General features: G+C 38.9%; 1 protein-coding gene across 1 annotated transcript in view; it reads right to left on the bottom strand.

Annotated features, from left to right (window-relative positions):
* Positions 1 to 11,912, bottom strand: part of adamts7 (a disintegrin-like and metallopeptidase (reprolysin type) with thrombospondin type 1 motif, 7) — a 73,332-nt gene extending 61,420 nt beyond the window's left edge. The window contains exons 1-7 of the mRNA XM_016484012.1: positions 11,906 to 11,912; positions 11,386 to 11,753; positions 9,267 to 9,444; positions 8,958 to 9,151; positions 5,321 to 5,404; positions 2,883 to 3,007; positions 2,652 to 2,801 (exon numbers count right to left, since the gene is read on the bottom strand). Of these exons, the coding sequence (XP_016339498.1) occupies positions 2,652 to 2,801; positions 2,883 to 3,007; positions 5,321 to 5,404; positions 8,958 to 9,151; positions 9,267 to 9,444; positions 11,386 to 11,753; positions 11,906 to 11,912 (1,106 nt within the window). The remainder of the gene's footprint in view (positions 1 to 2,651; positions 2,802 to 2,882; positions 3,008 to 5,320; positions 5,405 to 8,957; positions 9,152 to 9,266; positions 9,445 to 11,385; positions 11,754 to 11,905) is intronic.
* Between the last annotated feature and the right edge of the window lie 904 nt (positions 11,913 to 12,816).

Genomic DNA, 12,816 nt, shown 5'->3' on the forward strand with positions numbered 1-12,816 from the left:
GTCACGGCTATGGAGGCCGTTTGTGAACTCTCTGCCTGTCCTGTCATGGCTATGGAGGCCGTCTGTGAACTCACTGCCCGTCATGTCACGGCTATAGAGGCCATTTGCAAACTCTCTGCTTGTTCTGTCACGGCTGTGGAGGCCGTCTGTGAACTCACTTCCCATCCTGTCATGGCTATGGAGGCCGTTTGTGAGCTCTTTGCCTGTCCTGTCACGGCTATGGAGGCCACGGCTATGGAGGCCGTTTGTGAACTCACTTTCTGGTTTGAACCAACCATGGAGGCTGAGTGTGAACTGTCTGTTTGTGTCAATGCTGCCGTTGAATCTGATTTTTGATCTATCTGTCTATCCTGTTTCGACTAATGAATTTAACTTTGAACCGTCTGTCTGTCTCGAATCTGCTCTTAAGTCTAATTATGAACTGTCTGTCTGTCCAGCCATTCTCCAGGAGACCTACACTGAACTTTTAGCACTGACAGCCATGCCTAAAGAGACCAGAAATAAGCCCACTGTATTTCCTGCCTCAGTCCTTGAGACCGTAAATGCACTGTCTATCTCCTATGTTTCAGTTTTCCCTAGGCCTCAGTCCCTGCCATGGGTTCCTGATCACTCTGGTCCGCTGTGGTGGTCTGCCGACACGCTCTGGTGGGCCAATGCTCCATCTGCTCTGTTGTGTTGGTCTCTGGCTATGCTCTGCCGGTCTTCTGTCCCGTCTGCTCCACCCTGGTGGGTTCCTGCTCTGTCTGCTCCGTCGTAGAGGTCTTCTGCTCCGCCCTGGTGGGCTTCTGTCACGTCTGCTCTGCCCTGGTGGGCTTCTGTCCAGTCTGCTCCGTCGTGGTGGTCTTCTGTCTGTCTGCTTCGGCCTGGTGGTCTCCTGTCCTGCTCTGGTGGTTCTCAACTCCACCTGCTCTGCCGGCTCCACCCTGGTTCTCCGCTCTGCCTACTCTGCCTCAGTCCCCGGTCTCTCCACTTCCACGTGGACCTGGCCCTCCATCCCTCCCCCTGTTCCGCCTCCGCGCCTACTCTGCCTCAGTCCCCGGTCTCTCCACTTCCACGTGGACCTGGCCCTCCGTCCCTCCCCCTGTTCTGCCTCCGCTTCACCACCCTCCTGAATTATGAGTTAGGAGCGTCTGGAAGTTGCTCCTTGGGGGGCGGGGCTATGTCACAAATCCGATCCATGAATTTCCATCCACTTGCCACCAGAGGTCGCTCTTCCATGATATTGACTCTCGCACCACACAGACTGTTACACATCACCCTGGACTACATTTCCCATACTCCATTGCACTAATCACAAGCTCACCTGAAACCAATCACACACAGCTGCTACCAATAACACACACTATATAAATCCCCATGTTCCATTGCACTGATTACACTCACACCTGAAACCAATTACACGCTCACCTGAATGCTATTACACACACTATATAACACCTACCCTGATCCTGCTCTAGTCGCCGAGTATTGTTCTGCATTTTTCACTCCCCAAGTGTTAGCTGCCTTACCGAGCCATTCCGTGTTTTCTGTTTTAGTCTTGTGTATTGTTTTGCGTTTATCCCTGTTTAGCGGATATGTCTCTCGTCTCATAACAGAATGTCACAGGGCCTTTCTTCTTTACCAAATTTGAGGAAGGCAGGAGTGGTCTAGAAATGTGGATAACACTTTATTTTAAGGACCAATTCTCACTATTAACTAGCTGCTTATTAGCATGCATAATCCTGGCATATTGTCTGTTTCTTAGTACTTATAAAGCACATATTAATGCGTTATTTTGCATGACAATATTTTAGATCTCTTAGTCTTACCCCATACCTAAACTTAACAACTACCTTACTATTAATAAGCAGCAAATTAGGAGTTTATTGAGGCAAAAGTCATAGTTAAAAGTTAGTTACTACTGAGAACTTGTCCCCAAGTAAAATGTGATCGAAATGTGTACACAACAGCCAAATGTTTGGACACTTAAGTCCATTTTTGCTTCTTGTGGTCTTAAAAAACGTTTAATCTAAAGGTATATGAAAATTCCATCAATAATCTTTAAAAATCTATACATGGCAATTAGGGATGTCCAGATCCGATCACGTGATCGGAAATTGGGCCCGATCACGTGGTTTCAGACTCGATCGGAATCGGACGTTACCTCCCGATCAGGACTCGGATATATATGTATATATATTCTCATTATTTTTTAACACATCTATAGTTATGCGGTGGCACAGAGTTAGACCCTTTTGACTCCACACAGAAACAGCAACGCGTGCGGCATGACATCAGTTTGTTGCAGAGACGCTATTGGTTAAATGCCGGCAAAGTAGAACACGGAAGCAGCTTGAAGCGGAAAGCGCGAGTATGTCTGCGGTCTGGAGGTATTATAAAGTTGATGACAACAACATTGCCATAGCAAACTGTGAGATATGTAAACTTGGGATTGCAAGAGGTGGAAAGGAAAAGGCTACATTTAACACAACAAACCTGATACGGCACCTCAAAAACAAACACCCGACACAATAGGGCAAAAAAACCTGATCGGGACATCCCTAATGGCAATTCCATCAATAATGTAAGTAATAGCTAACTTATAATAATCTGAAACATTTTAAAACCAAGACTGGCTCTACGGTATATTTAATCTATGTTATAGGACTTACTTGTGGCCGAGCTCATGTGCGATTGTAAATGCGAGGGGCAGGCCTGTATCTTCATTGATGCTGCAGCTGCGATGAGGTTGGCACATTCCAGCCACATGAGACAGTCCCAATGTCTCACAAGGCTTATTGATGGCAGCACAAATGTCTTTTCTGTGTCATAGAAAAGGGTTAACACATGGGTTATATATATTTAAAGCAATGTAATTTTGGTTACAATTAGGCCATTTGTACCTAGTAATGAGGACAGCCACATCATGATGGACTGGATGATCATCATCCTTCATATTGATGCCTTTCTGCCACTTACAGAAGCTGTTCAGGCTGTTGTCTGCATGATGGGTGATTTTCAAATCCTCCTAATAACAGATGAAAGAATTAAATACATACAATATTACAATTTTCCCATTTTATGTAAAGTTCGTATGTATGAAGTATGACATATAATTGTTGAGTCTAAAGAAGAATTACCATTTTAATATTAAACTTGAAAGGGTCCCAAAAATTGCTTTATTGGAGCTTTTATTGAAGGTATCATGTTGAGGAATGTGAATTTATAAAAGTAATGATACAACTCTAAAATGCATGAACTTTTAGATGGTGGTAAACACTATAAATAAATAAATGCATATAAATAAAGTGTGGTGGTTACACACTGTAACCACAATGGCAAAAAATAAAGATCAATTGGCAAAGAGCTTTCCATATTTGGTGATTTGTGGAATTTACATCCTCAGCTAACCCTGTTTATAAATGAATAAACGTGTGCTTATTTTAAGGAGGCATATTTGAGCACATGGCATTTCAAACCAATCTTGGGTACTTTTCCCAAAAGCACTGATAGCAAAACTATTGTTTCAAGTTCTGTTATTACCAATAGTCCAATGATTCAGTGTTTACATGAGGGTAAGTAATTGATGACAGAATTTTCATTTTTGGCTGAACTATCCTGCAGAGGTTCCCAACTCTGGCCCTCAAGGCCCACCTTCCAACAGAGTTTAGCTCCAACCGTAATCAAACACACCTGAACAAGCTAATAGGTCTTCAGGATTACTAGAAAGCAACAGGCAGGTGAGTTTGATCAAGGTTAGAGCTAAACTCTGCAGGAAAGTGGACCTTGAGGGCCAGAGTTGAGAAGTTCTGCTTTAATGCATAAATCACTATGAGAAAACACCTAAAAAATGACCCCTGGCCCCAGACTTTGGGATTTAAACATAATAAATCCATGTTAATTTGCACGTTAATTTTGCATTATTAATTCATGGCAAAATAAGTGAATGTATGAAATAAATTCTGTCTCTGTACCTGAAAGTGTTAAGGGGGTTTAAGTTAATACCCCAAATGACATCCTTTGATAAAATTCTTGCAACCAGATTCACACTAAACAGCTAAATTACTGTTGTCACTCTTCTTCTTTTTTAACTTTGCACACACAGAATTTGGTTATTTACAGGAATGACAACCATATTTACTCAAAGTCTGAAACAAACAAACTGAACAACTAGTTGTTGATGCATTTAAAAGCATATCAAACGTGTGTCTCTGTTCTCCAGATGTGGAGGAAGCAAATCACAATGATGTCTTGACAGTTTTTCCAAGTCTGTATTTCTTTACTGAGTTGCTCTCACCAGTGGTTCAGTGTTCTCACCAGTGTTGTCCAGTGGTTAATATTAAAATTACTTCAGGCATAAGAAACTAACACCTAATGACATAAACTGTTCTTATTCATGTTTATTGTTTGCAGTCATAAATCCAAACAATTGCTATGGTTATCACTATGCCAATAAACAAATTTCATGAGCAACCTAAGACGTGTATGTAAATGGGTTAGATACTGGCATGAGAGAGTGAGGAATATTATTTAACTGCACAGTATTGCTGCTTTAATAGTAATAATAATAATAATTTTTTTTTTTGTAAAATTATTAGAATTTGATTTAATTGTATTTTTTATCACCAAGCCCTAACTCACCAAGCAGCAAATGGAAGTCAACATTCCAGTAAAAAATCATTACATTTAAGTTGAAATTTCAGCCACATTGTAAAAATGATAATGTGATGTGCATGATTCAAATCAAATACACTTAATAAAGACTGCATCTTCTGTGATTTGTTTTCTACCAGCTGCAACTTAATTTACCACCAATAAACACTCTCAGAAATAAAGGTACAACAGCTGTCACTGGGGCGGTACCTTTTCAAAAGGTACACTTTTGTACCTATTAGGTACTAATATGTACCTTTAAGGTACCAAAATGGAGCCTTTAGGTACAAATATTTACCTTTTGAAAAGGTACCGCCCCAGTGACAGCTGTTATACCTTTATTTCTGAGAGTGTACCAAGTTTAAAATATGCTTTTTTGACAGTATTTTTTTTTCTTTTTCTCTTCAGAAACCCATGTGGTGACACATATGGGGAATATTCCTCAGATTAAGCCACCAAAGTAAAAAGTAAGGAACAGTGATCACCAACATAAATCAAAAATGGTTGCAGACCCCTGAATTAGGTGATTCATTCCCACATTTAAATGCAGCCGTCACCTCCAAAACATTGCAGTGCGTACGTGGTCATAGTGCACCTGGTCTGTTTTGCAGCAACGATGTTGACTCATAATGTCTGCCATGTATTTTTAGAGCAAGGGTTTGCATGACTGCTTTGTCATTTCACTTACCTCGTCTTTTTCCAGCAGAATGAGACGCACGACAGCGATGTTGATGGCATTTCCAATGCTGGCATCCCGAAATAACCCTGCCACCTATAAAACACAGCATTCTCACATCTGAAATTGTAAATAAATCAAGTATTATCTAAAACGTCATCTAGATTTGAAGCTAATCTAACATCACAACTGTTATACTGCAGTAATTTAAACATTCTAGGTCAAAATCTTTGTTAAAATAGCCAGTAATGGTAGTTTGTTTTGAGTCCCCTGGAATGGAGAGCATTTGGATGAACGCTCTAGAAATGGATAGTGTATCTGTGACAGCTGTGTGCGGAGCCTTATGTTGCCTATGATCTGGCCACTGACTAGAGGGAATGATAATACTTAATGTTGTAGCGTTTTTAATGAGTGGTATGGGGAGGATTTCGAGTGAAGTAACCTCAGATAGCTTACTGCAGCCGCTGTTTTCAGCTGTTTTTTACTCGGCTGTGAATCGCAGATCTTTACAGGAGCTTAGATGAAAGACAAGGGAACTGAAGCCCCCCTAAATAGGGTCTAGGAGTTCCTATGCAGAGCAGTAACCAAAATAAGTCACAGAAAGAACCCAAGAACACTTGATATGACTGACATACTGATATTGAACTAAGGAGTTTTCTGTTGGTGAGATGCTTACAAGTTCTGCTCTCATATCAAAGCTCTCCTTGAGGTAAATGTGGTCTGAAATATGATGAGGCATTTTCTATGATTCTGTGGTGCTCATTACAAATTGTTCCAGTGAATTAATGAGGCACATTTGAGGCCGTTCTGTCTTTTTGAGGTGAAGCAACTTCTGCTAAAATGAATCTGATCTTTGACGAGTCTAAGGCACACTCAATGTCTGGTTAACGTTATTATAATGCCTTGATTTTTCGGGTTGCAGGTACTAATGTTACAGTTCCCTATAGTGATCAACCTTACATGGAAAATGTTGGCAAATATATTTAGCAAGGTTAGAGATGTCAAGCAAACGAATAAAAAACGTGTGATCATTAGCCACTGCAATTAATTAGTGAATTTCTGGGCATAACTCATCCTTGCTGAGCTACAGACATGAATGAAATCTAATATTATGTGGCTTGTTAAGCAGAGGTGTGCTTTTACTTTTTTAAGCAATCTGGCTAGCAATTTTTGCATGACAGATAAAATACATTAACAAGTTAATTTTAGGATTTACATGTAATGAAGAGACCCAAGCCATATCTAGAGACCAGAATATCACAGAGACTTGGGGGTGGGCCCTTTTGACTTGGACCAGTAAGCAACCATGTAGTAACCACCCAGAACACCCTAGCACCCAATTAGGAATTGCTTGCCAACTACCAGAACACCCAAGCAATTGCATAGCAGTGTAATAACAACCACTCAGAACATCTTGGGAATTGCCTAACAAATCCTATTATGCTCAGAAAATGTAAACCTCTAGTTGTAATTCTGTAATTGTCACTGTAATGTAATTGTGCCTGAAGTCCCAATAATTCTTCCTCTCTACTGATTCTTTAACTGCAAACAAGAGGCTATGCTGTAGTATTTAAAGTAAATTAATGGAGTACACTGTCATTGCCTATTTTTTTTCTCTGTTTTTCTTTTTGAAAAATCACTTCAAATTAACATGTTGGACCACTTTCTACCAATTTTTCCCAAGATAATACAAAAAAATAACAAATAAATAAGTAAAAATAAAAATTCAAATCCATGTGTTTAGCTTTAATCTCTGAAGAGAAATGTTTCGCCCCCACATGAAATATCCATTCACATCGATTGAAATGACTAGATTTCACCCAAGAAAATTTGCAGAGCAATGGTAAATGTGACCGCATTTTTAGAATATTCCTGTCAGCAGTAGACAGCAAGGTAGCTTACTAAAATGTGGAACAGAGCTAAACATAGTTAAACAGGCTTTGTGTCTAAATCATTTATACAACTGCCTCTTTTACTTACTGTAGCTGTTTTCCTCACTTTGAAAATTGTAAAACACTGCAGTCTGTATAGCCAGACCTAAACTCCTGCCAACTCATGTTGTAAGTAGCAGGATAGACCTACAAGAGAAGCTGCCTGGCAGGAAACTGAGGATAATGGAATGTTTCCCCTTTACAGAATATACTTCAATACCAACCAAGTGTCTGGAATGGAAAACGTTTTTCCCTGAAGGCTTTTCCCTCCTCAAAAACAGAAGCCAGACAAAGCATTCAGAGTATATTTTGGAAAATGTACCTAACAGACTGAATCGGTAACACGGTCAGCTGACTTGGATCCAGCTCAGGAGCAACTAGCAGAATGAGTGCTGCCTGAAGGCACACTGTAGCTATTTGAGAAGAAAAGAGTCAGTGAGGAGAAAGCTGAAGGGATGAAATGAGGATAGTTTGAAACAACACATCAGAGTTAAGAATGAAAAAAGAAAAATGCAGATTTGAAAACTTTTGGAATTCTTTCTTCGGGTGTTCCTGACAAGGTGGAGACTAAGAGGGAAGACAATTGACAATTTTCATCTACCTAATCATTCTCCAGATGAAATTCATAAATCAGTTCACTTTGAAATGTAATAGAACACCATAGCACAAAGTGTCACAGGATGAGATACAGTGGGTACGGAAAGTATTCAGACCCCCTTAAATTTTTCACTCTTTGTTATATTGCAGCCATTTGCTAAAATCATTTAAGTTAATTTTTTTTCAACATTAATGTACACACGTTGCAGTATAGAAGTTTTTTTTTTTGGTTAAAAATTAACAAAAAACTATTATTGACAAGTACATTAAAAAAAACTGTGCAAACCATCATATTCATCTGTGCTAAAGAACTTGGTAATAAAACAATAAATAATTCCTAAAATAAATAATCAAAAAATAAATAATTCCTGAATTTACAAATTCAGAATTGTGAGATAAAAAGTTGCAATAAAATTTTTTGTTCCATGGTGAAAAAAAAAACAGAATTACGAGATGTAAACCAGAATTCTGACATTTTTCTCGCAAGTCTACAGTTATCTAGTAGTTAGGAGTATATATGTTGCAAATTGCAGTCCTGATTTTTTTTCTCAGAATTGTGAGAAAAGTCCAAATTGTGAGATAAAAAGTTGCAATAACGTTTTTTATTTTATGGCATTAAAAAAATGGCAATATGTAAACTCAGAATTCTGACTTTTTTCTCACAGTTCTGAGTTTACATCTCATATTTCTGACAAAAGCAAAGTCCAAATTGTGAGATAAAAATTTGCAATTACCTTTTTTTTATTTTGTGGCAGAAACAGGTCTCCATAGTTTTAGTCTTAAACACATTTAAGTGTTAAAGGGACAGTTCTTCCAAAAGATTTTAATTAATTGAATCACCTTAATTATTTGTGAAACTTAAAATAAGCAGTTTTGCTTTTGTTTATTGTTTTTGTTCATATAATGAATGTCGGTGGGTTCCAAAACAACACTGAACCACACTGACTTTCAGCCTATGAACAAAAAATGCTGAGACATAGGTTTGGAATGACAAGAGGGTAAGTAAATCATGACAGGACAGTGATCTCTTTAAGGTTTTAGTAATTGTACGAGCAACAGTAATAGTGCCGCTTGCGCTTGGAAAACAACATGAATTGTTTAAAGATAGGACTGTTACTCACAATATTCATGACAGAGAGCACATAGCTCACAACTCCTTTGCGCCCATGGTACTCCACCATTTTAGGATCAGCCACAACCAGAGTCTCTACCCACTTCTCAGTGCTTATGGAGCGCTGTCTGATCCGTCTGCGATGTTGACGTCTCTCCCAGCGCTCTCTTTGCCTCTCCACCTGCTTTGCCCCTTCTAAAGGATCTAAAGATGATTAAAAATGACCTTGGATCATAAGTGAATGATGTGCTTTAATCATGAAAGACATCTGTTCATAAATTATTTAGCCCCATTGAGTCCTACGCCCCAAAAGTCTTACCTCTGACCCCACAGGTTGCGTTAGCTGTGTGCTCCCCAAACAGAGGCTGCACCAGCTGGTGTTCTGATTGGACAGCATGTCGCTTATAGATTGCATGAGCGCGAGGGGCCGAATCTTCTTGTGCCGACTCCAGCGGACTAATGAAGAATTCCTCTTCTGAGAGCTTGAACAGCCCTGTCTAGAGAGAATACAAGGTCAAAGTAACGTGACACAAAATTAAACAGCTTATACCCATGCAATCCACATTCACTGTCTCATTTCACTGCAGCTGTATGTTTTGCCACAGGGCACCTACTACTTATTATTACAACACCTAAATATTAAACAGATTTTTATTCAGAAAGGTACAACTTTAATGTAAAACATTGTGTATTATTTGCTGTCAAAGTGTCAGTGATCAACTACAAAAAAATATTTTACAATTATTTTTAATAAGGTTTTTAAATAATAATTTCATGGTAAAAATTTATTTTTTTTAAATATCATGAATTATTAATTCATAAATACCATTATTCATATCATAAATACCTTCATAATCAGGAAAGTTGCATCACCTTGACATTTTTTTACTTTCTGCAACAGCCACCCTCTCATCCCTCAGGGCCGTAGATTTTAGAAGGGAGGCTAGGAGCATGTCCCATCAATATCCAGAGACTACTGAATTCTCCCTTGCAATAATTTTGATAAAACAATTAAAATATATTCTTATATTGACTGTTGTCCGTCAGTGGCTTGTGTTTTTTTTTTTGTTTTTTTTTTTACCTTTATTTAACCAGGACTGTCTCATTAAGATTAACAATCTCTGTTTCAAGAGTGCCCTGGCCCAGATCTGATTCCCTGCTATCGACCCCCCTAAATAAGTCTTGATATAAGGTTAATAAGACTTGGCGGCACCTGAGAAGTTAAAGTAAATATGCTGGAAAACCCTTCTTATTACAGGATGTTGATTATTGCATGAACAGAGCAAGAATATAACATAAGAGTTTAAACTGCATTGTGCACAGTTCAGCTGAATAAAGTTTACCATTTTTAAATCAAAGCGATTAGTCAACAGAAGAGACAGACGGCTGCACGTGAGTGTTTTGCGTAATACTTGTTTATAGATTGTATAAAGCAAACTGTTCGCTGAAATATCCACAAAATGAACAATAGCAAAATAACAGCGTGTTGTTCATCTGTTAATCAGATGCTTGTGAAAGTTGTGTTCGTCACGGAAGTGAATCATTTTTAAATTTAAATTTAAGTGATGTATAGTATCTTTATGAGCAAATATCATGAAGTACAGGACTGAAATTCTAATAATGTGCAATTATTGTCTGAGGAACATACTGACATAAACTCCCTTTGTGAGTGTTTTGGCTATTTATCTGTAAGTAAAGGCTTTTTAGATTACATGAAATACTGGTAAAACATATATCAAGGTGTGGTCGGGGTTTACTATGTCCTCAACAATGTCAAAATCAAACCCACCTCTCCATCATAATTTATTAATTTAATCCAGAAATTACATACTTATTATACAAGAAATGAATTTATGTATTTTAAAATAAATACAATTTAAAATAAATAAATTGACCATGACAGAAAACAAGTGTTGTGCCAATGACCCTAAATCAGTTAGCTCTCTATTTATGTAAAAAAGAGAGGGTAAGCTGTTTGTGTAAGTGACATGATGCAATTTACCCAAGTAGGACATTTTTCTGGATTACATGGATCACCTGTATCAACATCCTTTGTTTGGCCTGAAACAATGTCTCTTCCAAACAATGATAGCCTTAACCCTTACTCTAACCTCTAACCTATTCCCAAGTCTGTCGTCATGGGAGATTTCTGGGAATGTTGCCCAGGCCCTGTTATGAAGGGGTCACTAAGGTCCTCTACGGTAGCCTATAGATTACTCATTGGGAGTCCACCAAAAAACAAGAATGCCACAGGCTCTGTGAATTCAAGCAAATTCCTTCCTACCCCTTAAATATATGGTAAATTACAGTATAAATAGACAAGGATGTTGTTCAGTGTCAAGAACTATTATTAAATAATGTATTATTTTATAATATTTGATAAAATATTTCCATATTTTACATAATTGGGAACACATGGGAACAAAATACAAACTCACCAGGCCATTGCAAGTGCTCAGAGCTGCTTGACCCCACTTCAGTGTACTGCTCCAGACATCTCCCAGGAAGTAGCAGAGAGAGTGGCCATGGCTATGTAATGTAGACCCTTGCAGACCACCGTATCTCCACTCTGTGAGGAATCCAGGCGCTAGTAGATGAGGGTTTAGGGTGAGGTTAAAGTGCAGGTCTTGACCACCATACTGTAGATGGTAAAAAACCTGGGCCAGGCTCTCTTTGTTTTTTACTGTCTCTCTCCTTTGAATTCGACTCATGCGGTGGGACACAAGATTGGACAAAAAATGTCCTGATGAATCCACTCTGACGGGATGAACAACTTCGTAGTTGGGAAGTCCATCAACAGTACTATCTACAAAAACAACAGGGTAACCATTAGGATAAAAACTGTCACATATGAAGAAGTGCAATAGTTAAATAGTTTGGTGATAAAACACAAAACAGGTGAAAAAAAAAAAAATCTGACTTGACCTGAGCCATACAGCAGTCAGGATTGGGTTTCACCTGCCATTCTGGAGGCCTTACTTAAAATGGGATGTAAAGTTCACAGAGGGACTACTTAGCTTGCAACTACTATCAATTTGGTTACCTCAAGTAGATTAAGAAGCTCTCTGTAAAGTAATTGTTGATTAAAGGGGTCATATGATGCGATTTCAAGTTTTCCTTTCTCTTTGGAGTGTTACAAGCTGCTCGTGAATAGATAAGATCCCTAAAGTTGCAAAGACTAAAGTCTCAAACCCAAAGAGATATTCTTTATAAAAGTTAAGACTCGTCCACACCCTCCTAAAATGCCTCATTCAAACATGCCCCCACATGTCTATGTCACTGTGTGGGAAGATTTGCATAACACCGCCCAAATGTTCACGCTAAGAAAGAAGGCGTAACTTTGATTCTCACTGTAGTATTGCTGCTACCGCCACCGCCATGTTGTGAAGACGCTGTGTGTTTCGTTGCGAAAGTGATAATACTTTGTTTGGTCTTCCAAAAGAGGACACGACTAGAAATCAGTGGTTAAGTTGTATTTACAACACTGTTCCAGAACACTTCAACCCAAATATTCAGATGTGTGCAGAGCATTTTATGGAGGACTGTTTCCTGATCCTATGCGAGTTTTGAGCAGTGTAGAGTAGCGCTTGTTATTTGTCATTTCTCCGATCACAAATACAGACATGGTTTTATGTTTACGCGGCGCGATGCAACGCGTAAAAAGCCAGTATAAGTCATTATAATCTGTAATTATGTCCTCACTGGATGCAACAAATGCCTCGTTTGTAATGGGTTTTATTGGTTTTGTCTCATCTCTCTGGGACATGGCATCACAATATGGTAAGGGTCATAATATTTCCGTCACACGCTTGAGGTATTCGACCAATCACAACGCACTGGATAGCTGGCCAATCAGAGCACACCTCGCT

Source organism: Sinocyclocheilus anshuiensis, unplaced genomic scaffold, assembly GCF_001515605.1.
Source record: "Sinocyclocheilus anshuiensis isolate Anshui unplaced genomic scaffold, SAMN03320099.WGS_v1.1 scaffold773, whole genome shotgun sequence".
Classification (NCBI taxonomy): domain Eukaryota; kingdom Metazoa; phylum Chordata; class Actinopteri; order Cypriniformes; family Cyprinidae; genus Sinocyclocheilus; species Sinocyclocheilus anshuiensis.